This window comes from Benincasa hispida, chromosome 4, assembly GCF_009727055.1.
Source record: "Benincasa hispida cultivar B227 chromosome 4, ASM972705v1, whole genome shotgun sequence".
Taxonomy (NCBI): domain Eukaryota; kingdom Viridiplantae; phylum Streptophyta; class Magnoliopsida; order Cucurbitales; family Cucurbitaceae; genus Benincasa; species Benincasa hispida.
Window position 1 is genome coordinate 68,047,358 of NC_052352.1, and position 24,501 is coordinate 68,071,858.

Genomic DNA, 24,501 nt, shown 5'->3' on the forward strand with positions numbered 1-24,501 from the left:
GTTTGCATGCCATTTCATGCAAACCTACAAACTCTTTGAAAGATACTTTTCCCTCCAAATTCTCTTCTGAAATCGACTTGTGTCTCAAATATATTTTAAAATAATCAGAACTAAATAATTGATATGCTTCGAATATAAATAAAAAAAAATGACAATTATTATTCATATCATTCTTGGGTTATCAATATGTTTTTAACTTTTTTTATATTCCTTTTTTTTTAAAAAAATAATAATATTCGACATAAGTTCTTATTTGACGGTATATGACTTTTTTTTTCTTTTTTTTAAATAAGGTTTCGTTTAACCCCGATTTGGTTTTTGAGTTTTTATTTTTGAAAATTAAGTTTACAGTCACTATTTCTATAAATTTCTTCACTATTTCTATCTCTAAATTTCTTCATCTATTATCTACTTTTTATCAATAATTTGAAAAACTAAACCAAAAATTGAAAAATAAAAAAAGTAGTTTTTAAAAACTTTTTTTTTTTTGGGAAATTGGCTAAAAACTCAATCTTTGTACTTAAGAAAAATGTAAATCATTAAAAAAATATGATTAACTTTAAAAAACCAAAAACAACAAAAGAAATGTTATCAGATGGCTCTAAATTTTTGTTAAAAAAATTGATAAGAAATATTAAATTTCATTTCTAAAGATGTTGATCCAACCATTTAATTTGTCTGTTGGATACTTCTTTTTATCTCTACTTTTGTATTTTAAATTGATTCTTATTTCATTTTTTGTTTTTATAATAATGAAGAAAAAAAATTAGATAAACTACTGAAATATTTATATGGTTACAATTGCACCTTGGAACCTCTAATTGTAAAGTATTAGATTATTGAACTAAAAATTTTAAAGATTATATCAATTTATACCTCTAAACTTTGAAAGTATTAATTGATATACATTTACGAAAGTTCATAATAAATTGATATAATTATTAATTTAGATTAAATGTAAGGATGTAAATTGAAAATTTTTTAAATTATTTATTGCAAATACTAGACCCTTTGAAATGTACAAGATGGTAAGATATGGCCCTTCCCCCATTTATGCATTTTTTTTTTTTACCTCTTCTTCTCCCTCTAAATTAAACTTTTCCTTGCCTGAGTTAGAGATGTCCATTTTTTCGGTGGGATCCGCTCTTAATTGGGCGGAGATTCCCCCAATTAAGTGGAGAATGGGAAGGGGAGAATTCCAATTGGCTAAAAGAGGACAGGGACGGGGAATACATTCTTCGTCCTCGTCCCGTTAGTCTCTTTATTTATTTATTATTATGGCAAATTAATTTTATATTGTTGTTATTATTCTTATATAAATATTATATTTAAATTTTAAATTTTATTGATTAATGGTCAGATAATGAATATGTTTGGATTGAACATTTAAATTTAAATTATTTATATGAATAATTTGATTGATAATTATTTCATTTTAGATTGATGGGGGATGGGGAAGCCATCCTTGACCCCGCCCCATAGATATCTCTAGTTGAGTCAGACTTTCTTCACAATGAGGAGTCTTCAAATCTTACCGTGGTCTCTACTTTAATTCAAGAGGTGAAGTCTACAGTGAGTTAATTGGGATTTGTTTCCTTCTCCCATGTGAAACGATGTCACAATATGGCTCATTCTCATGCAAGTAGGGCATTGGAAGAGCGTATTTCTTCTTAGCTCCTTTCTCCTTGCCCTGGGTGATCTTTTATTTTCTCTTTTTTTTCTCAAGATATTATTTTGCAGTTGTTGGCAACCTTATTTCCAAACAAAAAGTTTCGAGAATTTAAAGATCTATCATACACATTATAAAGTTTAATGACCATGTAAAGATACAGATCTAAAAGTTCATGACTAAACTTCTAATCTTATATGAAATTGTGTCTTCCTAACTTGAAACTTTGGATCTTCCACTGATAGAAAACTGTTACATGAATAGTATCACATAATATTGGAAAATAAATAACCTTGTATACAAGAGAGAATTTGAGCCCAACAAGTTCACGGTCTCTTTAAAGACAAATTTACTCACTTTAATGCATGAATTTCAAGAGTAATTGTCTCCTGGGATAGAGCAAATTATCATTCATATGAAACTAGTATCTCATCCACAAAATCCAATGAACAAAACTTGAATAAATTTATAATTTACAAAAGGAAGAAAGGTGCTTGCGGAAAAAAAAAGTGAAAATGTAACTTGAAGAAAAGACATATTTTATATACTGATTCGTGGCCATTCGAATAACCATGTCTCTTTTTCAAATTGGTTAACTATGAAAAAAAAAAAAAACGTACCTATTTATGAAACGATACAACTCGTGAAATTAGAAAGATGTCACCCCAAATGAAGAGCTACCTACCCTTTATTCCAACAGAAGCCTCTTGTAATTGATAATGTTGGAGTGTTTGTGGTAGGAGAATGACCCAACCTGTGTATGGGTGTGTCCTTTTTGCTTTATAAATGTTGGCCTTTTGGATTCATGTAAAGAATAATCAGAAAAACACAGCTGTTTATTCTCATCTGTATAAAGACAATTGAAATTTATAAACATACTGACATCAATTCCTTTATTTATTATTATTTTTTAATTATTGAATCCAATTATATATAAAATGGGAGATTTGAAACTCTAACCTTTGGATAGATAATAAATGTCTATATTGAAGAACATCTATTAGATTAAATTAAATTTGTCTAACTTGACACATAAATATGTATAAAGAGACCATAAATTAAAGCGTTGTGAAAGAGGTGTTTCTTTTAAACCACTCCACTTTGTAAACAAGCCTTTGAATTGTTTCCATGAGAATGTGGAAAAGCACTACGATTGGCATAAAGTTAAAAGGAACAAAACTTTGCTTGGATGACTTTTTTTCCCCTTTCTTTTAAGGGTTAATGGCAGCAAGAAGACAATAAGGAAAAAGAGACCAACTTATTTACAAAAAAAAAAAAAGGAACACAAAAACCAAATAATATATGTGAATATGAAAAATTTAAGGACAAGTATGTAATTTTACTCATATTTGTCTTATAATGAAAATAAAAGGAAAAGAAAAAATAAAACCTATATATATCCCTCCATCTTCACACCTGAGTTCATCCATCAAATTTTGGGCATATCTTTTTAGAGAAATGAAGCCACTCAGTCTTCTTTGCATTTTCATTATTCTTTCCATTCTCTTACAGGTAATAATATATATATATATATGATTTTACATTTTACATTTTTTATTTCCAGTAACCAATTTAAAACTTTTTCATTTAATGAATTTTCTTTATGTATTTTATTGTAGGGTTTTTCAGAGGCTTTCACTACTGTGAGTGTTCTCCATCTCTCTCTAGCTTCCCTTTATCCCTTCCATCATCACCTTTCTAAGTTTTTGGAATTAATTGGATGGAAATTTTGAAATAAGGAAGGCTTATAGCTAATATGGTTAAAAATAATTAACCACTGCTTAACAATTCCAACTTATTGTTCTAGTCTCTTAGGGGCAGTTAAACCACAAACTTGCCTGGTAGAGTGGACTATTATATAACCCACCCGATATTTGGGTTTCTCATTATAATAGAGGTTTCCAATTATTAAAACTCATACTTAGTTATAATAAAACTATTTGAAAAATCTCCTTTATCTATCCACCGTGTCTACTATTTTGTCTACAATGTTTATTATTTTGTAACTATCCTTTGTCCATATTTATAACTTAGTCTAAAATAATCCGCACCCCAAACACAAATTATTATAATCCAAACTAAATGTAGTATGCACCCTAAACATCTTATAATAATCCACATACTATAATACTCATGAACTATAATAACCAACACTCAGTGACCTAAATAGCCCGTTAATCACTAAAATTATTTTTGTTTAGGAAAATTTTAACATGGTATGAATATATATCAAAGTGCGAGATACAATTTCGGCTTTATATATATAAGAAAGATGTTGAGCATATGTATGTTTGGCGTAGTTTGAATAAATGAAGAGTTAAAAGAAGAATATATGTGATTTCTAAGCCTAGTTCTCAACCTTTAACTGATTAATTAAACAAAAGTCATAACATGTCCTAAATTATTAGAAAAACAAAAGAGTTAGGTGAATGAAAATAATTATAACAATCATATGAATATTGACATTGTATTGGATTCAGGTGGATGAAGGGACCAACACAGTAGCTCTCACCAAAAAGTATCACTATCATCCAAAAATCAGTAAGTTGCCATGTAATCTAATAATAGTAATAATATATATGTAAATAAAGAACTTTATTCTTTAAATTTTTATATTTTATTTAATAAGTTTCTAAACTTTAAAATCGTCAAAGCCCTTATAGATTTCTAAAACTCTCACCATTTTATCTTTTAAATTAACAAATATATTAAATATAAAAGTGAATTTCATGTCTAATAGAACTATAAATTTTAATTTTTTTTAATCTAAAAAATGTGTCAAAGTTCTATTAGACAAATAAAAAGTTTGTTAAAAAACTTATCAGATACAAAATCAAAAGTATAAGAGCTAATTAGACACTTCATAAAATTCAAAGAAATATTAGACATGAAATAGAAAGTTTGTGCACTCGTTAGATACTTATTTTGTTTTTAGATTTTAGTTTTTGAAAATTAAGTCTATAAAAACACTCCTTTCAATTTTCACTTCTAAATTTATTGCCTTATTATCTACTTTTTGCTAACATAATTCTTGAAAAACCAATCCAGATTTTGAATACTAAAAAAGTAGTCTTCAAAAATTTGTTTTTGGAATTTGAAATCTGACTAGAAATTCAACTCTTTTACTCTAGAAAGATGAAAACTATTGTAAGAAATTGAAACAAAACCAAACTTAATTTTCAAAAACCAAAAACTAAAAGCCCGTTTGGTAAGTATTGGTTTTTTGTTTTTGTTTTTGAAAATTAAGTCTATTTCATCACATTTCTTACAATGATTTACAACTTTAAGTACAATGGTTGAATTTTTAGCCAAATTCCAAAAACAAAAACAACTTTTTGAAAGCTACTTTTTTTAGTTCTCAAATTTTGGCTTGGTTTTTTAAACTATTAGCAAAAAGTTGATAACAAATAAAGAAATTTGGAGGGGATAGCAATGTCAATAGGACTTAATTTTAAAAAACAACAACAAAAAATAAAATGGTTACCAATGCCTAAACTGTCACCATGGAGCCTTAGTTTTTTATTTTTGATTTTTTAAAATTGAGCTTAAAAAACATTACTTCCATTTATAAGCTTCTTTGTTTTGTTATTCATTTTCCTCTAATATTTTAAAAAACTAAACACAAAATTTAAAAACTAAAAGAAAATATAATTTTCATAAACTTGTTTTAATTTTTTAAATTTAACTAAAAATTTAAGTGTCGATTAAGAAATTCGATAATTATAATATGCAATTTAGGAGAAAATAAACATAAATTTCAAAAACAGAAAATCAAAATCGTCACCCAACAAAACTCTGAAAACTAAACATGTAACATAACAAAAAAAAAATTATATAAAGAAAATTAAAGATCGGATTGGATTGGGTTAGATTGCAAAAGGGAATGCTCAAGGAGATGCAGTAAAGTTTTCAGAAAGAAGATATGTATGCGGGCATGTGGAACTTGCTGCAGTCGTTGCCACTGCGTTCCGCCCGGCACTTACGGCAACCACCAAGCTTGTCCTTGCTATGCTCGCCTCAAGACCCATGGCAATAAGCCCAAGTGCCCCTAATTTCCTATTACTCTACTTTTCTAATACTATTTTCATTTATATATTTGGAGGTGCTTTAATTTCTACGTATTTTCCACTTATGCTTATACATTTTAAATACTATTAATGTCTATAAAAATGTCAAAACGAGCATAGCTCAACTGGCAAATATAATAGATGTGTTATCGATCCAGATGTATATGGTTTGAATTCACCTATTAAAACAGCTCAGTAAGCTTAGTTGGGTCCTTCTTCTCCCAAAATTCATTCTATTATGGACTTTTGTTATGGGTGAGCGTGTTTTGCAAGAGTTTTTCTCCCAGGCCATCTATATAGGGTTGGTGTTATTTTACCTATCAATATATCGAGGCCAAGGGTTTCTCTTGCATTTTGCTTTGCATTTTCTCTACCATGTTTTGTTTTTTTTCCGATTATGTTGATTCCCCCACTCCTATTGTACTATATATAAGCGGCTTGTGTTGCTTACAATTGGAATAAAAATCGGTGTTGTATTTTTTATAAGGTCTTATTTTCTAATTGATAGTATATTTAAGAAATCTTTTGCAGCACATCTCGCTAGCTCTTATGCAAATATTCGGCTTTTTAATACTCACGCATACTTTTGAATATTCTTTGACAAAATATTCAAAGATAATAAATTAAATCAAAAGCATACCTATCTTTTGAGAATATTCAACCATAGATTGAGACCCATTATAGCTCTGTAAAAGAAAGAAAGAAAAGAAAAAGATGATAATGAAGCAAAAGAGAATGATGTAACAAATAATTGATAAAAAAAAAATAAAGTAAAAAAGTAAAAAAAAAAATGATTTAGAATATTCTTTTATTGCAGAAAAAACATACATTGTGTATGTGTACAAGCAAAAAGATAACCAAGAATTTTTTGGCATTGAGGTAGCCCATTTAGAGACCGGGAGAGAAGATGATATTTCCAAAAGTCATTAAATGTTGCTATTACAGAAATTTTGGATGGATTGATAACATGTTTTTAGTGCATATACGTGGAATTGTTGGAGTACTTTCAAAATAATTTCATATGATTCTTTGTTAAACATATATATAAATGGAATATTATTAGTCTAATATTACTTTTCCATTAATAAAAGAAAGGCACAAACGGCATAAAGCATATTAAATCTACTACGCAAACTTTGTGCACTAAGGCATTGCTCATATCAAAATCAATTAGAAGTTGCTTAAGAACTAAAGAAATAACTTGTGTGGTGAGTTGTTTCGTAGAACAAACTTCACTTACATGAACACAAATTCAGTAAAAATATGTTATAGTTTGTGGGTTGATCACATTGCTGTTAAGTATGATTGTAAGGTGGGATCTTGGCGTTTTATTTATCTTGGGTTACCTCTTTATGTCATCTCTATCCTTTTGGCAACCCATTCTTGTCAAGATTGATAAGTCATACGAGGCTACAATCATGGCAACACAATTTCCTTTGGAAAGGAGGTCGACTGACTCTATTGAGTGCTACACTATCAAAGTTGCCTATGAATTACTTGTCACTCTTTCAAATCCCTTCCAAGGTGGCAGAGGTTATTGATAAAAGGTTCGAAAATTTTCTTTACAGTGGTAACAGAACTAGCAATACCACTCATCTCCTCAGATGGGATATTCTCAAGCAATCATTAGATGCGGGAGGGCTTGGATTTTCGACATTATATTTTGAAATACATCCTTTTTGGCTAAATGGATTTGGCGTTTTAGTCCAGGAAAAGAGGCTCTTTGGAGAAATTTTATCACGGCGAAATTTGTGTCTTGTCATTTTGATAAAAAAAACCATCCAACAATGGCAATGTTTCATCTAAAAATACTTGGCAGCATATTATGAAACTAAAAAGGCCTTATTTACTACAACACTCTTTGTAGAGTTGGTAATGGCTCCTCCACGGCTTTTTGGTCTGATTTATGGATTAGTTCTGCCCCCCTCAAACAATGCTTCCCTCATCTCTTTGCTATTGCTGAGTCGAAAGCTGCCACAATTGAAGAGGTTTGGAACCAACCCACAGGCTCTTGAACCTTAAACTTCAGAAGATTCCTCAAAGACAATGACATCAACGAATGGTGGGCCAGTTTCACACACCTCGTCCCTAGCATCCAGCTTATTGCCCAACTGGATTTTTGGTCTTGCCAACTTGAAAGCAGGGTCTTTTCTCCACCAAGTCCCTCATGAACCAATTGTCATCTGATGGACCTTCTTCCCAAAATAACTTATACAACAAGTTACGAAAGCACCCTTGCGCTAAAAGGAACAAATTCCTATTGTGGGAAGTTAGTCATTCTTGTCTTAATTCTACGGATAAACTTCAAAGAAGATGCTCATGGATTAATATTTCCCGATCATAGTGCTGCCTCTGCAAGGAAAGTAATGAAACCCAATTCCAACTTTTTTTTTCCACGGCCCTTTTGCCAGTGATATATGGGCTGAACTGTTTCACTCTTTTTTTTTTTCTTCTTCTTTTTTCTTTTTTTATGAAATCAACAACTTTCATTGGGAAAGAAAATGAAAGAATACACGCCCAACTGTTTAACTCTTTTAATTAGACCACGGCTTCTGAGTGATTCTATTGGCTGGCTTAGAATGACCTTATTGGATCACCCTTTCAAAGTGACAAAGGCTTGCATTGTTTGTGCGGTGTTGTCCAAGCTTTTAGATGAAAGGAATGCTAGAATCTTCAAGAACTGTGAAAGATTCCCCAAAGACATCTTAGAGTTGGCTATTTACAATGTTGTCTTTTGGTGTAAAAAATCACAGCCTCTAAAAGAATACAATTTAAATTTCCTTGTTGCAAATTGGAAACAACTTTCATACACCTTTTGAATAGGACCCTTTTTGTACTCCATTGGATATATTTCATACATCAATGAGATTATTCAAAAAGGGTAAAAATATGTTATAAGCTACTGTAGTTAAAAATTTTGTTTGTTTTTTAGCTAACAAGAATGGACGATTGCTCTTGTAGTTTGATCTCCTATTACAGCTTTGGTTTTATGGAATGTTGATTATATTATCAGTTTTGTTGAAGTTGAAGCTGGTTTCCTCTCCCTCGGATTATCTTCTAATAGTTGTCCTCATCACATGGTTGTTTGTTCTCTTAGTTTCAGATACACTGGTTTTGGAGTTTCATTTAAAGAGCCAATTTGTTCCGTTATGAGTTGTATTTCATTGTATTTGCTTTACTTTTATGGACTAGTTTAGCTATAGACTATTTTTGGTTGCATTTGCTTTATCTTGCTTATTTTGGCTCATTGTATTTGCTTATTCCGTTAAAAAAAAAAAAAAAAAAAAAAAAAAAAAAAAAAAAAAAAGAATGGGAAATTGCTTTCCCCAAACTAACTCCTTACGAAATGTTTAAAGTTATGGAAACTATTTTTTCACAAAATAATGGAAGCAAAAGTAAATAAAATAAAGATAGTGGCTCTTCATTTCCAAATATGCTCTTAACAGTTCAAGGCATCGGATAAAACTTCAATAATTTTATGTTAAAAGAATACACAAATGAGAGAACAGAGAGACGGAACAGGTTGTGCATTTATGAACTTGAAAACAATGGTTCAAATAACTGAAAACGGGTAATTCATACATGATTTGGCAAGACATTTGTAAAACTCTTAGGTTTGAGAGAGAATCATAATACTCTATTCATTCACCAAAGACGTGAATATATACTAGTGTACAAAGCATAGAAAAGGAAAATATAACAAGATATTTACAATAATGGAAAACCCTAACAATAGAACTATAACAACATTCAATAGGTAGCTTCATGTATATGAATTATGATTGACATAAGAAATTCTGAAAATGAAAATGTACCTAAAATCGAACCCAGCATCTGGTGCACTTTGCGATGCAGTCTCCTTTACAATCAACATTGTAACCCAATACCTTGGGATTACGCAGAAGAAGATTCCTTAATGATTTGCCTTGAATTCCCCACTCTTTGTCCAACAATTGTACGTTGGTTTTAAGCTCCTGCTCAAGATTGCAGCCAAGAACTTCTGGGAATTTTTTTAGCAGCTTAGAGAGATCGTCATTCGAAAGACCAAGTGTCCTCAGATATTCCAGTATGTCATTTACAGTTTCAATATTAGGAACTTCCTTCTTTCTGTCTTCACCCCAGTAGGGTGAATGAATGTGGCTGAACGCCTTTCCAAGCATCTTATCTTGCTCCTCAACACTGAAGCTGAACACAGACAGAGCTTGCCGACAAGCTTCCCATGTCTTCCTATCCTCATCACTTAATGTCAAGCTTTCAACTTGAGTAGTCGAACAGATTTCCCACTTACTGGGATAGGGAGTTTGTCTTCTCACATCCTTTATCATATGCTTCGCAGGATGATAGGAGAAACTTACATTTGAACGTGCAGCATCTGATATGGCTGTGGCAATGCTGCGCTGCGTTGAGAATTAAGAATACGTTATGAAATACTAAAAAGAGACTTTAAAATTATTGTTTGAGAAAATGCAAAACAATAGGAGTATGAAGTAAATAATGTAACACTTATTTCCCCATTTCCCATTGCATTTCTACAGAAAACTTCAGAACCTTCACATATCTCCTCAATGGCATGATTGTTGAAATCACCAAAAATACTTCATACTAATAAAGATAATTGTCTTCACTTATACATTATGGATCTCTCCCTTTCTTAACCAATGCGGGATTGTTTGTGCACCTAACACGTTCTCTATAATGTGTTATTCCCATAGTATTGCATGATACGAGGCAAAATTTGCTACTCACAGTAGAACAACAGAAACGAGTAGCAGAATCAATGGTTGATATGGGAGACACCAACGATTTTCCTAGCATGCCTGTACCATATTAAGAAGTTTGGTAAGAACCAGTGGGACCAATTATAAAAAATGTGATTATCACAACACATTTACCATTTATAGAACATGGCTCATCTCACATAAAAAATTCCTCCAATTCCTAAATTTTGTTAAAACATTTTATTTGAAACAACAATGAGTTCCACTCAAATATGGAGAAGATCCAAGTGAGTTAATGCAAAGAGATTTATTCTATCAAAGATAGAGTTTTCAAATTCCAAATTATAATTACCTCCAACATTAGCATTTTTGAAATAGTGGTACTACCAATAGAAGTTCATCAACAAGCTAGTAGACAAATTTCCACACAAAATCATGTTTCACTCTATTAAGATGGCCAACTTTACTCAGTATCTGAGTTCAAGAGAAGAAAAGTACTTTGATCAAGAAAGTCATGGGAAATTGGACTAAAGGACAATTGGACCCAACAAAAATATAAAGGTTCACAAGTATGCCTCCAGAAAGATAAAACAGTAGGTGCTAGTGCTCCCACAAAAATATGTTGACTGAAGGCTACAGTGAAATCATTCAAGAGTACAAGGTTTTGACTACCGAAATAACAATGCTGTCATAAAATAAGAGGCAGCCCTGTGTAGACAATTGGCTAACTAGGATCTCTTCAAATTCAGTTCCACAGGTAAGATTGGTGACCATGCTCAAAATAGAGCATTCAAAAGAATTCTTGGAAGAAAACATAAGTACATGAAAAGTGAAACAAAAGTGGTTGAGATCCTCAGAAGCCTCTTAGAGGGCATTTGATATGCAGTCATTGACTTTTGGGATTGAGTTCAATCACATTCATGGATCATTCAAACAAAGAGCCAGACTTATTCATGAGACTAGGGAGAACTCCTTGTAGCCCACTAATGATTATAGCGAAGACTTTGACTAAAATATCTGGTTTTTTGCTCCTCGCCTTGAGCAGGTGTTTCTACATTACAATTGTTCATGTCCCATGTTTGATTATCATTATTGTTTCTGCTTGACTAATTTCTAATTAGGTTCACACAAGAAGAGACAATTGATCCTAAAGACATAGTGTTTATCCCATCACTGCCAGTCGTCAAAAGGTAGTCATAATCAAAATCTTGTTCGTGGAGCTGCCAGAGTAAAGGCAACAATTCATAGCGAAAACTCCAGCGTAAACAGAAAGAAGTTGCTACACGACATGAGGTGATCTCCCAAACAATGCACTAGAATTATGCAAATATGCAATATGGATACTGCGTTCTATGACTATATCATGGAGCAAAAAATTCAACCAATGGCATTTCTCCTCCAAGAGAAGTGGATCATAGCTTGGATTTGAATATTGTCTTAATTGAATTGAATTGAACTGAATTGCGTGAAGCACAAAGAAGGAGGTTCTTTTGAGCATTGGAATTTCGATCAAAACTGAATGCGAAAACGAAACAAAACAGTTAACAAGTCCAATTAAGAGAAGCTACTTCGTATTATAGAAACAAAACAAGGATTGAATGAAATCGGAGGAGGTACCTGAAATTGGAGGGATTGAAAGTGAAAAGCGTAGAGAGTTGAGGTTGAAGAAGAAGAAGAAGAAGGGTGAGGCAGTGCGAGAATTATGAAGATGCGAACTACAGATTGGCTCACACTAAGACACCAATCTTCTTGTCCTTTGCTTGTAGCTTAAAGCCACATAAACCATCAGGCTCTGGTTTGTCTTCACCGCTCCTTTCTTTTCCTTTTCTTTTTCCTTCTTAAAAAAAAAGTTCGTCCACGTATTATTTTTTAGCACCACCGGGCTGCAAGAATTGTCTACCTCAACAATTATTCGGAAAACTCTTTTTTTTTTTTAATTACTACAATATCTACTAATATTATTTTTATTTTTAAATTTCTTCGTTTTTTATCTATCTTTTATCGATATTTAAAAAACCAAATCAAATTTCAAAAAAAAAAAACATTTCTATAACTCTTTTTTTATACCTCTTAATTGAATGTGATATGGTAATTTTTTTTTCTTATTTTATATATATAGTAATAAAAAATCATTTTTATTTATTTTTAGATAGTGAATGGAGTTTATTCCATTCATTTTATTCTATTCGCTGAAAAAAATTTCATACTTTCTTTTGTCCCCACCTATGATTTGTTCCCACATATCTTTAATATTAGTATTGTTGTTTTCAAAACTTATTAGAGAAATATTGTTGTTTTGGGACTTCGAGGCTAGAAGTCGAGGGTTGAAGATTCAACTAATGTAGAGGTCGAACGTTGAGAACTCGACAAACAAAGAAAAACATGGAAACAATACGTAAATTAGGGTTTTCGAGGGTTGAAGTTTTAACATACATAAGTCGAAACTTCAACCCTCGACAAGGAAAGGGAAATCTCGCTAATTTTGTGATGAGGATCTCGCTCTAGAAGGGAATCTCAAAGGGAATCTCGCTAATTTTGTATATTAGGTTGTCAAAGGTTGAAGTTTTGGCATACATAAGTCAAAACTTCAACCTTTGACAATGAAGATAAGTGGGTGAAGCAGATTGTAAGAGAGAGTGTGATTGTAGGAGAGAGCGAGATTGAAAGCGAGATTGTAGGAGAGAGCGAGATGGAAAGCGAAATTGTAGAAGAGAGCGAGATTGTAGGAGAGAGCGAGATTGAGAGCGAGATGGTAGGAGAGAGCGATATTGAGAGAGCGAGATTGAAAGCGAGCTTGTAGGATAGAGCGAGATTGTAGGAGAGGGCGAGATTGAGAGAGCGAGATTGTAGGAGAAAGCGAGAATGTGAGCGAGAGCGAGATTGAGTCTGCCACATGGATTAAACGGCCAACCAGTCAGCTGACGTGGTCTGCCACATGGAAATCGTCTACACTTTATTTACTTTCCATAAGTCTGAAAAAGTGCATATATATCACCAAGCTGCCCCTACTCCGATTTCCCTGCATGCATTAACGTTATCTGATTCCCCTGCTCCGATTCCATGCATTAATTGACGCATTCATGCCCCTCTGCCATAGCCTTAATGCCTTTTCAACTACCCTAAACCCATGGGTCGAGTGTTCAACACTCGACCTACATCCATTTAAACCACCATCCTCTTTATTTTTTTTCAATCACTCCCTCGATAATTTTTGAAGACTCACTGCCCTTGATTTTGCTCACTCCTCTCCCCTTGATTTGCTCACTGCCCCTTCATAGCTCACTGCCCCCTCACTACCTTCGAAAATAAGCCTTCGAAATCATTTTCTCCTCTCCTCCCATTTCCATTTTCCATTTCTCTTCTTGTATTTCGTTTAATACAAATTATTCTCACACAACTATACTGGTTCGTTACTCTACTAAATTTTTATTTTTTAAGAATAATTATAAATTTTATTTTTGTTCTTATATTATTTTTTTTATAGATTCTATTTTTTTTATTTTTTGTAATTGTTGTCAGATAACAAATAACAGGAAAAAAGGCGAATGTTGTCACTTTGAAGGAAAAAAGAGAACTACCGTCGAATCTATGAGTTGAATTATGATATTTGAAAAGTCTAGTTTATTCTTATGATATTTAATTTATTTAGTATTAACTTTGATGTTTATAGTGTTAAAATGTTTAGTTTATTGTTATGTTTATGAAGTTGATATTTATAATTTAATACAAAATTATGTGATAGTTAACAAGTTTTGTATAGTTCAAAAGTTTAATATAGTTTGAAAATTTTAGTTTATTCATATGATATTTGATTTCTTTAGTATTAACTTTAATGTTTTATAGTGTTAAAATGTTTAGTTTATTGTTATGTTTAAGAAGTTGATATTTATAGTTTAATACACAAATTATTGTGATAGTTAACTAAGTATATTAAATTATAGTAAAGTATTATAAAATATTTAATATTGTTATTTTGTTAATTTATTTGTCTATAATTATATATTTGTAAATATGTTATATTGATATTTTCTAGAATACTTAGACTATGATATGAAGATTATTTAGAAATAGTTTGAAGCGAATGTAGACATTATTAGATTGTAGAGTGAGAATATATCACACTGATGAGTCGTTGATAATATGACTAGAAAATCTATCAGAGTGCATAAATGGAGTCTTCAAGGATCTGAATGTTTCCTATAAATGCTCTTGCTCAGATAACATTCTTCAAATGCGTGAACTATTTCGAGAAAAGAAGAGAAGAAATAAGGGATGCATTGGCAGCGTCAAGATAAATATATACGCGATGATAATATATAATATATATATATTATTATATATTTTCAAACATATTTTATAATAAACTAAGTGGAGTAAAAATCCAGGTATGCACCGACAAAATAAATAAATATGGGCTGCACGATCTAGTAAACACGAAGTACAATCATACGATCGGTATGAAGGTGTGTTTCATGTGAAGACCGGACGTCATAGTCTCAATGCCAAAGGAGAAAACGTTCAAATATTGAGGCTAAACAAGGTCCGAGCGGTACTGTTCATGTAACAAGTGGCAAGCATTCGGCATTCCATGCTCGCATTTTATAACTGTTTGCTCACATTTTAACGTGAATTACGAGAAGTTTTTAATTGAGGACTACTACAAATTGTCAACGTATGCTGAATGTTACTCTCCTCAATTTCAACCTGTACCGCATGAAGATTTACTAGATTACGCACCCTAATATGCCGTCTTACATCCTGATCCATCGTTGTTGAGAAACCTGGTAGACCGAAAAGTTCACGTTATCACAACGAGATAGATTGGACAGAACCAACCGCTTGACAACGATGTGGATTCTGTAACCAGTTAGGACATAATCGAAGGAAGTGTCCTTTGTTACTAAGACGGGCTCTAGATAGTTAGGGATTGAAAATAAATAATTTTGTTATTATATATTCATTTTAGTGTATATTCATTTTTTTTTAATTATAATTTATTGTATATTCAATTTTTTTATAATAAATCTATCGTATATTCAATTTTTTTTATTGTAACATCAATATAAGTTTTACATTATTCTTTACCCTCACACTTTTCTCTACTATCAATTATAGTCAATTTTAATATAATATTTTTTCTTCAGATCATGGCTTTTAAACCCAAGACTGTTGATCCCGATGTTTGTTCGACCAGTCCATTTATCGATCAATTATATGCATATTGTTGTATGGTGAGATCTGTACTACTGGAGAAATATCTTGCAAACGTCGAGAGGCAGTTCTCCAACGCACTATCCCTTGCCAACCCTCAAATACTACCGCTACTGCACACATCTAGATTCTATGGGTTGCCAGATTAGGATTTATTCAGTTGGACTAGCTCTGATCACAGCCTTGGTCGAGAGATGGGAGGCCCGAGACACATATATTCCATATGTCTGTGTGAGAGTGCACTATACACTCTTACAGAAATAGAAGTGTTGTTGGGGTTACCTGTTGACTGGTGAGCCGGTCACCGGAGTGATGTACGATGATACTGGTTAGAAGTTTTCAATTGTACCTCGGTGCGACCTCACCTGCCGACAAGGTAAAGGATTGAGGTTAAGTTTATATGGTTAGGAACACAATCTCTTGAACAGTTTGACACATATGTTCACTCCAGATATTATTCATTGGTATAATAATATCACAAGGCGCTTACGTCACTCGTCCGGGAGCAGTTGTTGGGTCATCTGATAAATGAATGAATATTATCTAATTTTTTTAATTTAAATTTATTTTAAATATTGTCTAATTGTTTTATAATTCACAGAGATCGAACAACAGTAGACTCCGTGAGGTTGTAATGATCTGAACCAGGTTCTTGCTTATGTAGTACAACCAAAAGCATTATGGAGGGAAATTCATTATATGTACGATGATACCTATCGTCTCTATCTACAGTCCTAGATGTAAGAGGACCTGTTCGGGAAGGATGAGTTTGATGAGGTTGCATATAATATGGAAGAGTTGCCCCCTATGACGCAGACACAGAGTCAAAATGATTATGTTAGTCCGATGATGATGATGCCAGCATTTGGTTCAGGACTTTATAACTCAGTATGCTGGTCTTCGTCTTCATACGTGCATGAAGACATGGTCAGGGTCGTGGATAGCATAATGAATATTTATATTATGAAGCGCCTGTAGAGGTACCAGAGCAACATTAAGAAGAACCGAGCCAAATCTCAAGTTTGAAGTCGACGACGACAACCAGCTCGAAATCGACGACGTCCACCTTGTGGGACACATTGATTTTGTAATTATTTTTTATTAAAATGAAGATATTTAATTTACATTTTTTTATTTTTATGAGTTATTATTTTTTAATTTATTCTTTTTAGAATTTAAAATAAAATAATAAATATTTTAGAATTTTTTTATAAAATAATTTTTTTTTAAAAAAAGAAAGGATTAGAAAGAAGAAGATGGAATGTGTAATAATTAAAAGGAAAAAAAAGGAAATTTGTAACGTATTCTCGTTCTCTTACAAAATCTTGCTATCCTCCACTCTCACCATCTCGCACACTCGCTCACGCTCAAACTCTCATTGTCTCTCATAATCTCGCTCTCGAATTTGATTGGGAACTTCAGTGGCAAAAAGAAGGAGATTCATTAGCTCGTTATTTAATCAGACTTATTGAGATGACAAAATCCGTTTGAAAACAACAATATTTTCCTAAAAAAAAGAAGGTCGAGGGTTCAAAATTGAATTTTCAACCCTCGATTTATTTAAAACAACAATATTTTTACAAATAGTTTGAAAACAACAATATTTTCCTAAATAGTTTCTAAAAGTACAATATCCTTTTATTTTTCCCTATTCCCACCTATGATCTAAACAAGTCGCATATACACCCCAATACATGTTCCTCGACACTAAAGGCACTTGAAGGGTAGAAGATTTGGTGACATTTTTTATTGGCTATAAATATTTGAGTACATCAAATATGCATTAATCTTTATGCATCTTACTTTTATCACATACACAAAAAAAATTAAAATATTTTAAAAAAGAAGTAAAATGGATATATATTCCTAATATGTCTATATTATAAAATAACAATACCCTGATATACAATTTTAACTGATTTACATAGTAATTTTTTTTTAAAAAATAAAGTGTAACGTTTCACATAAAAATAAACTTTACCAACAAACAAATTAACCATTGAGAATAGCATTCTCAAAATCCATAAATTTCAACACTTTAATGTTTTTCTCCAGAGAAGTCATATCATATTGTATAAAATACTATTTTGATCGATAACTTATTAGATGGGTTTTTTTGTTTTGAAAGAGATCACCATTCAAGAACTAGCCAGGGCCACAATCCTTGGCCAAAAGAGCAGAGGAGAACCAATCTGAAATAATAGAATGATTAAAATCGTTAAAATTGTAACACTTTAAAGTTAAAACTGAAACCCTTATTTATGTTTAGATTTAAAAACGAACGAAGTCTACCCTTATTTATGTTTAGATTTAAAATGAATGAAGGCTTATTAGTAATCAATATGTATATGGTTCAAATCTCTCCACCATTGTCTCGAGTTTGGTATATCTCCTTTCTTCTTTGAAATGCCAAATTTGATACTTATTTTATTTTATGTTTTGTATTTACAAAATTCATACGCATCTATAATTTTTTACCACAAGATCATAATCAACCAATTTTGAAAACTAAATTAAAATTTTCAAATGTTAGTTTTTTTTTTTTTTTTTTTAAGAAAAAAAACTCCTTGTAGCATTAAAGTAAGAGAAGAGAACTATAAATAGACGTAATATTTGTTAATTTCTAATTGTCTAATAAATGTTGATCTTTCGATAGATTTTGTAAACTAATCAAAACATTTTTTATGGTACTTAATTATTATAAATTACATCCACTTATTCTTAAAAAAATAAAAAACAAAAACAGGTCTTTCTTCTTTTAAACAAAACATGGATTCTCTACTTTCGTTTAAGGTAAATATTCATAAATAATCCCTATTTTGCATAAACTTTACCAACAAACTTTAGAGACTTCAATTATTCCTTTTTGAGGAACTGTAGATTTAGCTGTTGTCTTTAATTAAAAAAAGTGGGGGATTTACTATTTAGAGACTAAGTTTACAATCTAGCTAATATTTTAATGCGATTATTTAGCCTAATGTTTTTTAAAAACAGAATTAGTGTGCAGATTTAATTGATCGTTGATTGAATTCAACGATTTCAGAGTTGCGTGAGAGTGTTCGAAAGCATTTCAATTCAAACACAAACGAATTCCGTTATCTCCCTCCTTCTCTTTTTAATCCGCCATGGATAAGCACCACTAATTCTTATATTAATTCTTCAATCCGACAAAATCCCACCCTTTAATCATACTCTCAAATCTCAGATCTGTCGAGTTACTCGTGATACTCCTCCATTTCTCCTTTTTCTTGTGATCTTCTTTGTCTCACCGGATTCTGCAGAATCGAATGAACTTCCACTCTTCCTTTTTCGAGTAAGAGAAGCGGTTTCTTGCTGGGGTTGGATGATTGAATATGTAAATGGCGCAGCACAGGCAGTCGGGAACGGACAGATATGGAACACGCTCACATGATGCGCTCCATTCAACCAACAATGGCGTTTCCGATCACGTTGCGGTTGGAATTCGTTCTACGCCTTATAAGCAAGTTAGGGCTCGTAGGGCAGCTCGCTCCGATAAGAGCAGAGGGATCTCCGTTGGGGCGATTATCTTTGTTCTCTCGCTTGTTCTTGTCGTCACCGTTTTAGCTTATTACTATTTATTGAGAGACACCAAAGGTCAGTTTTACTTTCTCCTATCTGGGTTTTTGAGTTTCAACATTGCAAGAAGCTAGAAAAGAGAATGCAACATACATTACAGATTTGGATTTGGAATGTTAGGGATGTAGAAATTCACTTCTTATAGTACAGTGGGTTTAGTTTAATCTTCGATTGGAATTGATATCAGTTAGTCCTCACGCACGTGACAAGCCTTTCTATTTCCCCCGACTTGAATACCTATTGGTCACTTTGAAATAGCTGTTTTTCTATCTCCCCTAATCTAAAATGGGTTTGTTGCAGAGAATTACTTGGTGAAATTATGTGTAATCCGGATGCAAATAGTTTGAATAGTGGTTTGTTTGTTTACTTACGTATTTTGCTGCTTTAATTGTTTTGTTTGCGTCATCTGCTTGATGTCTGTTTATTTTCTGGTTACAGAAGTCCTTGTGAAATCTAGGTAGCATTTAACTGATTGATAATGCATTGATGCAGAGATTAGTAACTCCAATGTTGAGGATGATGCCTTAAAGAACGACCCTGATTTTCTTGCAAATGTTACTCGGACAGAGACAACCAAAGTCAAGTTTGGTAATGGTTTAGTTAAGCATGGGCGTGATTCGAGGTATTGGGATGGGGATGATAGGAGAAGGGACCAAGATTACAATGAGGATGTGGTGGAACATATGGCTATTACCAATAAGGCTACTGAAAAGGGAGATATTCCAGTGAAAGTGAGTGAGGGCTACAGAGAACCATCTCTTGAACATTCTCAAAACAGTTTAGACAGGAAAGACGTTGGACTATATAATGAAGCTGGCCGAAAGGAGTTGAGGAAGTATGAAGCTGAATATGAGGCTTCAGTGAAGACCTCAGGTCGATTGGAAAAAGAAGGAAATGAAGACAACCAGGTATCTGATGAAGATGCTTTGGAAAATTGGAATGACATTATTGATACGGATGATGAGTATGGAAATGAAAGTGATAGTAAAAATCATGCTGTGGAAGAAGATGATGATACAGAACTGAAAGGGGACCATTCTGATTCAACGAGTTTGACAGAGGAAGATTCTGGGAAATCAGTTAATGTTGTTGAAATTGGAAAACCCCACAATGATGACCACGGGAAATCCCTCAATGTGGATGATGGAGAAACCAAGTATCAGCAAGATAATGAGAATGTTGAGACTTCCAACCATTCGTTTGATGAGGATTATACTTCGAATTCCCAAAATGCTGATAAGGTTAATCAGAACTCCAAACATGTTAATGTCGCTAATGGTCAGCATACAAAGAGGTCAAAATTGGATCCGAGAAAGAAGCCAAAACATCGAAAATTTTCAGGTACTGCTATGTGAAAAATGAGAGGGTTTAATGGATAATATATAGAACAGCTTCTTTCTAGATTTGGAGTTTGTTTACTCTACCATATGCATATCGGACAAGCAATCTTGATATCTATAAAGCTTAGCTTTAGGTATTCATGACTGGATTATGACATTTTACTTCAATACATTTTCGTTAGGATCCGAAATAAATGTTCTTTAAAATGATATTTTGATACTCTAACTGGCAGGTTCATCATGTGAGATGAAGTTCTTGAACTCTACTGCACAAATTCTTGAACCTATTGAAAGTAAAAAATTTGTTAGATTCACTTTGCAATACACTGACATAGAACAAGAGCCAAGCAATCAAGAAAAATGGATGCCTAGATTTGCAGGGCATCAGACATTGCAAGAACGAGAGACATCATTTTATGCTCAAGATCAAAAGATAAATTGTGGATTTGTGAAAGGTCCTAAAAGTTTTCCAAGTACAGGCTTCGATCTGGCAGAAGATGATTCCAATTATATCAGTAGATGCCACATTGCCGTGATCTCCTGTATTTTTGGGAATTCAGATCACCTGAGATCACCTACTGGGAAAGCGGTATAACATTCCTTTCTTTCTAGTTAGCACTTTGCATCTGATGTTTAATTCTAAATCAACCTAGAGAGGAGTTAAAATGTAAAATGAAAGATGACAAGTACTGATTTTACAATGTACTTTTTCTCCAGTCTTAAGGAATACAATTTCTTCCTATCCATGATCAAACTATTATTCATTGTATACGATGGTCTCATGCTATATATGTTATTGGCCACGTATCACAGAATTGGAAAGCCATGCTGTTGAACTGCATTAAGGAAGCTTGGTGTTAAAATAGATTTTGAGATGATCATACGTTTTATTTTTAGATTTTTAGCTTTATCAAGTTTTACTCAGTGCTCTCTTTATTTACACCTCCTATATATTCCGCTTATTCCATTGACGTTCTTCTTCTCCCTATTTTGCTTGTGAATTCGTGTAAGTCAAAGATTTACGCAAATTTGCTCCTAAAAATCTCATATTGTTTATAAACATATCATATGTTATGGCAGACAGTAGTTGAGTCCAGTTTGTCTTTGTTTCAGGTTACTCGTTTCTCAAGAAAAAATGTCTGCTTTGTTATGTTTATGGATGAAGTTACCTTGGAAACTCTTTCATCAGAAGGTCAAACAGTTGATAGAATGGGTTTTATCGGCCTATGGAAGATTGTTGTGGTAAAAAATTTACCGTACACTGATATGAGAAGAGTTGGTAAAATACCAAAATTATTGCCACATCGAATTTTTCCTTCCGCAAGGTGAGAATGCAACAACGTTTGAACATGGTGCTTATTATCCTTATCACAAGCTTTAGGGGGTTCTACTTTCTTCCTTCCTCTTTTCATTTTTTTTTATTAAGTAATTTTTTTTTGTAAGAAATGTTTTCTTTCATAAGGGAACTTACTATATAAGAGAACCCCTGGATTATTCCAGTGCAGAAGTACTCTTTTCTTTCTATTCTTCACTTAGACATTAACCATCTTATCTCTTTTCAGATTTCCTGTAAGGTATTGTGGTTGTTTGTCCCAATGTGCTTCCAATTAGTTATTTTATTTTTAAGATCAAATATGTTTGTGTACCATGAATTCCAAGAATATATTCTTCTGTTACCTATTCCAAATTATGGTCATAGCTTATTTACGTAAGAATCTACTACAATTTGAGGAATTTATTGTGGGATGTTGGTCTTTGGAAAATGGGTTTGCATTTTTTCCTTTTCTGAATGCCGCCATTTTTTCACGTGGCTTAATCTTTTTTTAAAAAAAAGAAATAAAAAATCCAAAGCCAACATCCTTGTCACTACAAATCTCTGGCTGGCAGCCTCAGTCCAACTCCCCCCTTCCTTTTCCCTAGAACTAACTTGAAGGTATTCACCTGAAGTTTGTTTTCCTGAATTCTAATTTAGATAATTGGTTATTTTGTGTGAACAAGATTCAACACTCGTGTCTAATATTTTGCAAACGTGTCTCAGGTATTCAATCTGGTTGGATAGTAAGTTACGGCTTCAATATGACCCTCTGCTAATCTTGGAATACTTCTTGTGGCGAAAAGGTTATGAATTTGCAATTTCAAATCACTACGACAGACATTGTGTATGGGAAGAGGTGGCTCAGAATAAGAGATTAAACAAGTACAACCATAGTATCATAGATCAACAATTTGCATTTTACCAGGCTGATGGATTGAAGAGGTTTAATGCATCAGACACTAACAAACTTCTTCCCAGCAGTATGTTGTCAAGAGCCTTTTCTTTTTTCTTTTTCTGGAGTAATTTGCATATTATTAGCTATCCCCTATTGCTCCATTCTTGCGTCGTTGACATTTTTTTTTCTGTCGACAAATGCAGATGTGCCTGAAGGGTCTTTCATCATTAGGGCCCACACTCCAATGTCTAATCTGTTCTCTTGTCTATGGTTCAACGAGGTCGACAAATTTACTCCCCGAGATCAACTTAGTTTTGCATACACATACCAAAAATTAAGAAGGATGAATCCAGGAAAGCCTTTCTATCTTAATATGTTCAAGGTGAGCAAATATGCAGAATATACACTCAATTTTCAGTACAAATTTATTCACAAAGCATCCACAAATTGCTCGAGTGAAACATAGGATAAGGATACTTAAAATCTGGAACTCTGGAAACAACAATTTCTTCAACCTGTCCTGTTTTTGCAGGATTGCGAGAGAAGAAAAATAGCTAAATTGTTTCGTCACAGGTCAGATGAGAAGCGAACCGTTCATAAAATTGCAATGGAGTAACGTGTTATATATTGTTATGGTTGCTGGTTTGACATAATTCGCTTGGCGAGTGCTTGGTGAGTACTGAGTATATACATATATCCCTGGTCCAACAGTGATGGACATGCTGCCAGTCCTAAACCAAATTTTGCTATTGAGATTTACAAACTTTTGAACATCTTATACAAGCAAATTGTTATACACAGAGTTGAGGATGCAGTTATTACTTAACATCTTCATGGAGGAGGGCAGGGAGCTGCACTGCTGTTTTCGTAATACCAATTTTACTTTCTATTCGTTGCTTCGTTCGGAGGTAAGAAAGTTCAAATTCATTTATACCATTTCTGTGACAATATAAATTGTGTAATACTATGTCTCACAAGCCAATTGATATGAAGTTCATTTGAAGAAAACTGTATGTTTCATTCCTTACTGTTCTCTGCTTTTACAAGTTTGAGTTGCGCATTTCTATGTGGTTTAGCCTTGGACTATAAGATCCCATTTGATTCGTTTTGGCCGTAAGTTTTTTAAGTGTATTTGGAATTGCTAACTACAGCTATACACATCTTCACTCATTAGATTCGTTGTACTAGTCATAAGTTCTCAATTATATTTGGAATTGTTAACTACAGTATACACTTGTACACTCATATTTCATCTCTACGTGGTGTAGTCTTTGACTACAAGATCCTATTAGATTCGTTATGGTTGTAAGTTTTCAAGTGTATTTAAATTGCTAACTACACTATACACGTCTTCACTCATCTCTCATTTCTATGTGGCGTATCCTTTGACTACAATATCCCATTAGATTCGTTTTGGCCCTTAGTTTTTTAAGTGTATTTGAATTGCTAACTACACTATACACATCTTCACACCTCTCATCTCCAGGTGGTGTAGCCGTTGACTACAAATCTTTGATATTTTTAACTTAAAAGAACTTAAAGACACAGTTGTACAGTCTATAGAACCAATCTTGTTCACCTGTTCAAGCAAAAGGCCGTAACTTGCTAAATTATATTTACATAATCATGATAATCTCGAAGCCTTGGATGAAAGATACACATATCATGGAGCAAAATTTCAAGATAACT

The 24,501-nt window shown here is 32.7% G+C and overlaps 3 protein-coding genes across 5 annotated transcripts; 2 read left to right on the plus strand and 1 right to left on the minus strand.

Moving 5' to 3' along the window:
* Window positions 1-2,191: 2,191 nt before the first annotated feature.
* Window positions 2,192-12,304, minus strand: LOC120075592. 2 transcript variants are annotated; one of them, XM_039029129.1, is made up of 5 exons: window positions 12,072-12,304; window positions 10,483-10,553; window positions 9,552-10,133; window positions 6,377-6,422; window positions 2,192-2,463 (listed from the first exon to the last, which is right to left on the minus strand). In XM_039029129.1, the coding sequence occupies exons 2-3, from the start codon at window positions 10,549-10,551 to the stop codon at window positions 9,552-9,554; spliced, it is 651 nt and encodes a 216-aa protein (XP_038885057.1). In that variant the 5' UTR covers window positions 10,552-10,553; window positions 12,072-12,304; the 3' UTR covers window positions 2,192-2,463; window positions 6,377-6,422. The 2 variants fall into 2 exon arrangements, with proteins under 2 accessions (XP_038885057.1, XP_038885056.1); XM_039029128.1 differs by having other exon boundaries at window positions 2,192-2,515.
* LOC120075593 (gibberellin-regulated protein 9-like) lies at window positions 3,049-6,222 on the plus strand. Its single transcript, XM_039029130.1, has 4 exons — window positions 3,049-3,181; window positions 3,289-3,312; window positions 4,150-4,210; window positions 5,540-6,222. Exons 1-4 carry the CDS (start codon window positions 3,128-3,130, stop codon window positions 5,719-5,721), a joined length of 321 nt encoding a protein of 106 aa, XP_038885058.1. The 5' UTR covers window positions 3,049-3,127; the 3' UTR covers window positions 5,722-6,222.
* Window positions 12,305-18,655: 6,351 nt separating the features above from the next.
* Window positions 18,656-23,887, plus strand: LOC120075672. 2 transcript variants are annotated; one of them, XR_005481380.1, is made up of 8 exons: window positions 18,656-19,280; window positions 19,755-20,603; window positions 20,836-21,191; window positions 21,716-21,927; window positions 22,641-22,897; window positions 23,016-23,194; window positions 23,345-23,484; window positions 23,614-23,887. XR_005481380.1 is itself a non-coding variant. In XM_039029275.1 (7 exons), the coding sequence occupies exons 1-7, from the start codon at window positions 19,025-19,027 to the stop codon at window positions 23,426-23,428; spliced, it is 2,193 nt and encodes a 730-aa protein (XP_038885203.1). In that variant the 5' UTR covers window positions 18,656-19,024; the 3' UTR covers window positions 23,429-23,887. The 2 variants fall into 2 exon arrangements, 1 of the variants encoding a protein (XP_038885203.1); XM_039029275.1 differs by having other exon boundaries at window positions 23,345-23,887.
* Window positions 23,888-24,501: the final 614 nt, after the last annotated feature.

Bases quoted from the DNA above. Each gene is read 5' to 3' on its own strand.
- LOC120075672 (XM_039029275.1), top strand. From the start codon at position 19,025: ATGGCGCAGCACAGGCAGTCGGGAACGGACAGATATGGAACACGCTCA. The intron at 19,281-19,754 runs GTCAGTTTTACT...GCATTGATGCAG, and splicing joins TTTATTGAGAGACACCAAAG to AGATTAGTAACTCCAATGTT. The intron at 21,192-21,715 runs GTATAACATTCC...TCTTTGTTTCAG, and splicing joins GATCACCTACTGGGAAAGCG to GTTACTCGTTTCTCAAGAAA.
- LOC120075592 (XM_039029129.1), bottom strand. From the start codon at position 10,551: ATGCTAGGAAAATCGTTGGTGTCTCCCATATCAACCATTGATTCTGCT. The intron at 10,134-10,482 runs GTGAGTAGCAAA...TTCTCAACGCAG, and splicing joins CTCGTTTCTGTTGTTCTACT to CGCAGCATTGCCACAGCCAT.
- LOC120075593 (XM_039029130.1), top strand. From the start codon at position 3,128: ATGAAGCCACTCAGTCTTCTTTGCATTTTCATTATTCTTTCCATTCTC. The intron at 3,182-3,288 runs GTAATAATATAT...ATTTTATTGTAG, and splicing joins TTCTTTCCATTCTCTTACAG to GGTTTTTCAGAGGCTTTCAC. The intron at 4,211-5,539 runs GTAAGTTGCCAT...GGATTGGGTTAG, and splicing joins TCACTATCATCCAAAAATCA to ATTGCAAAAGGGAATGCTCA.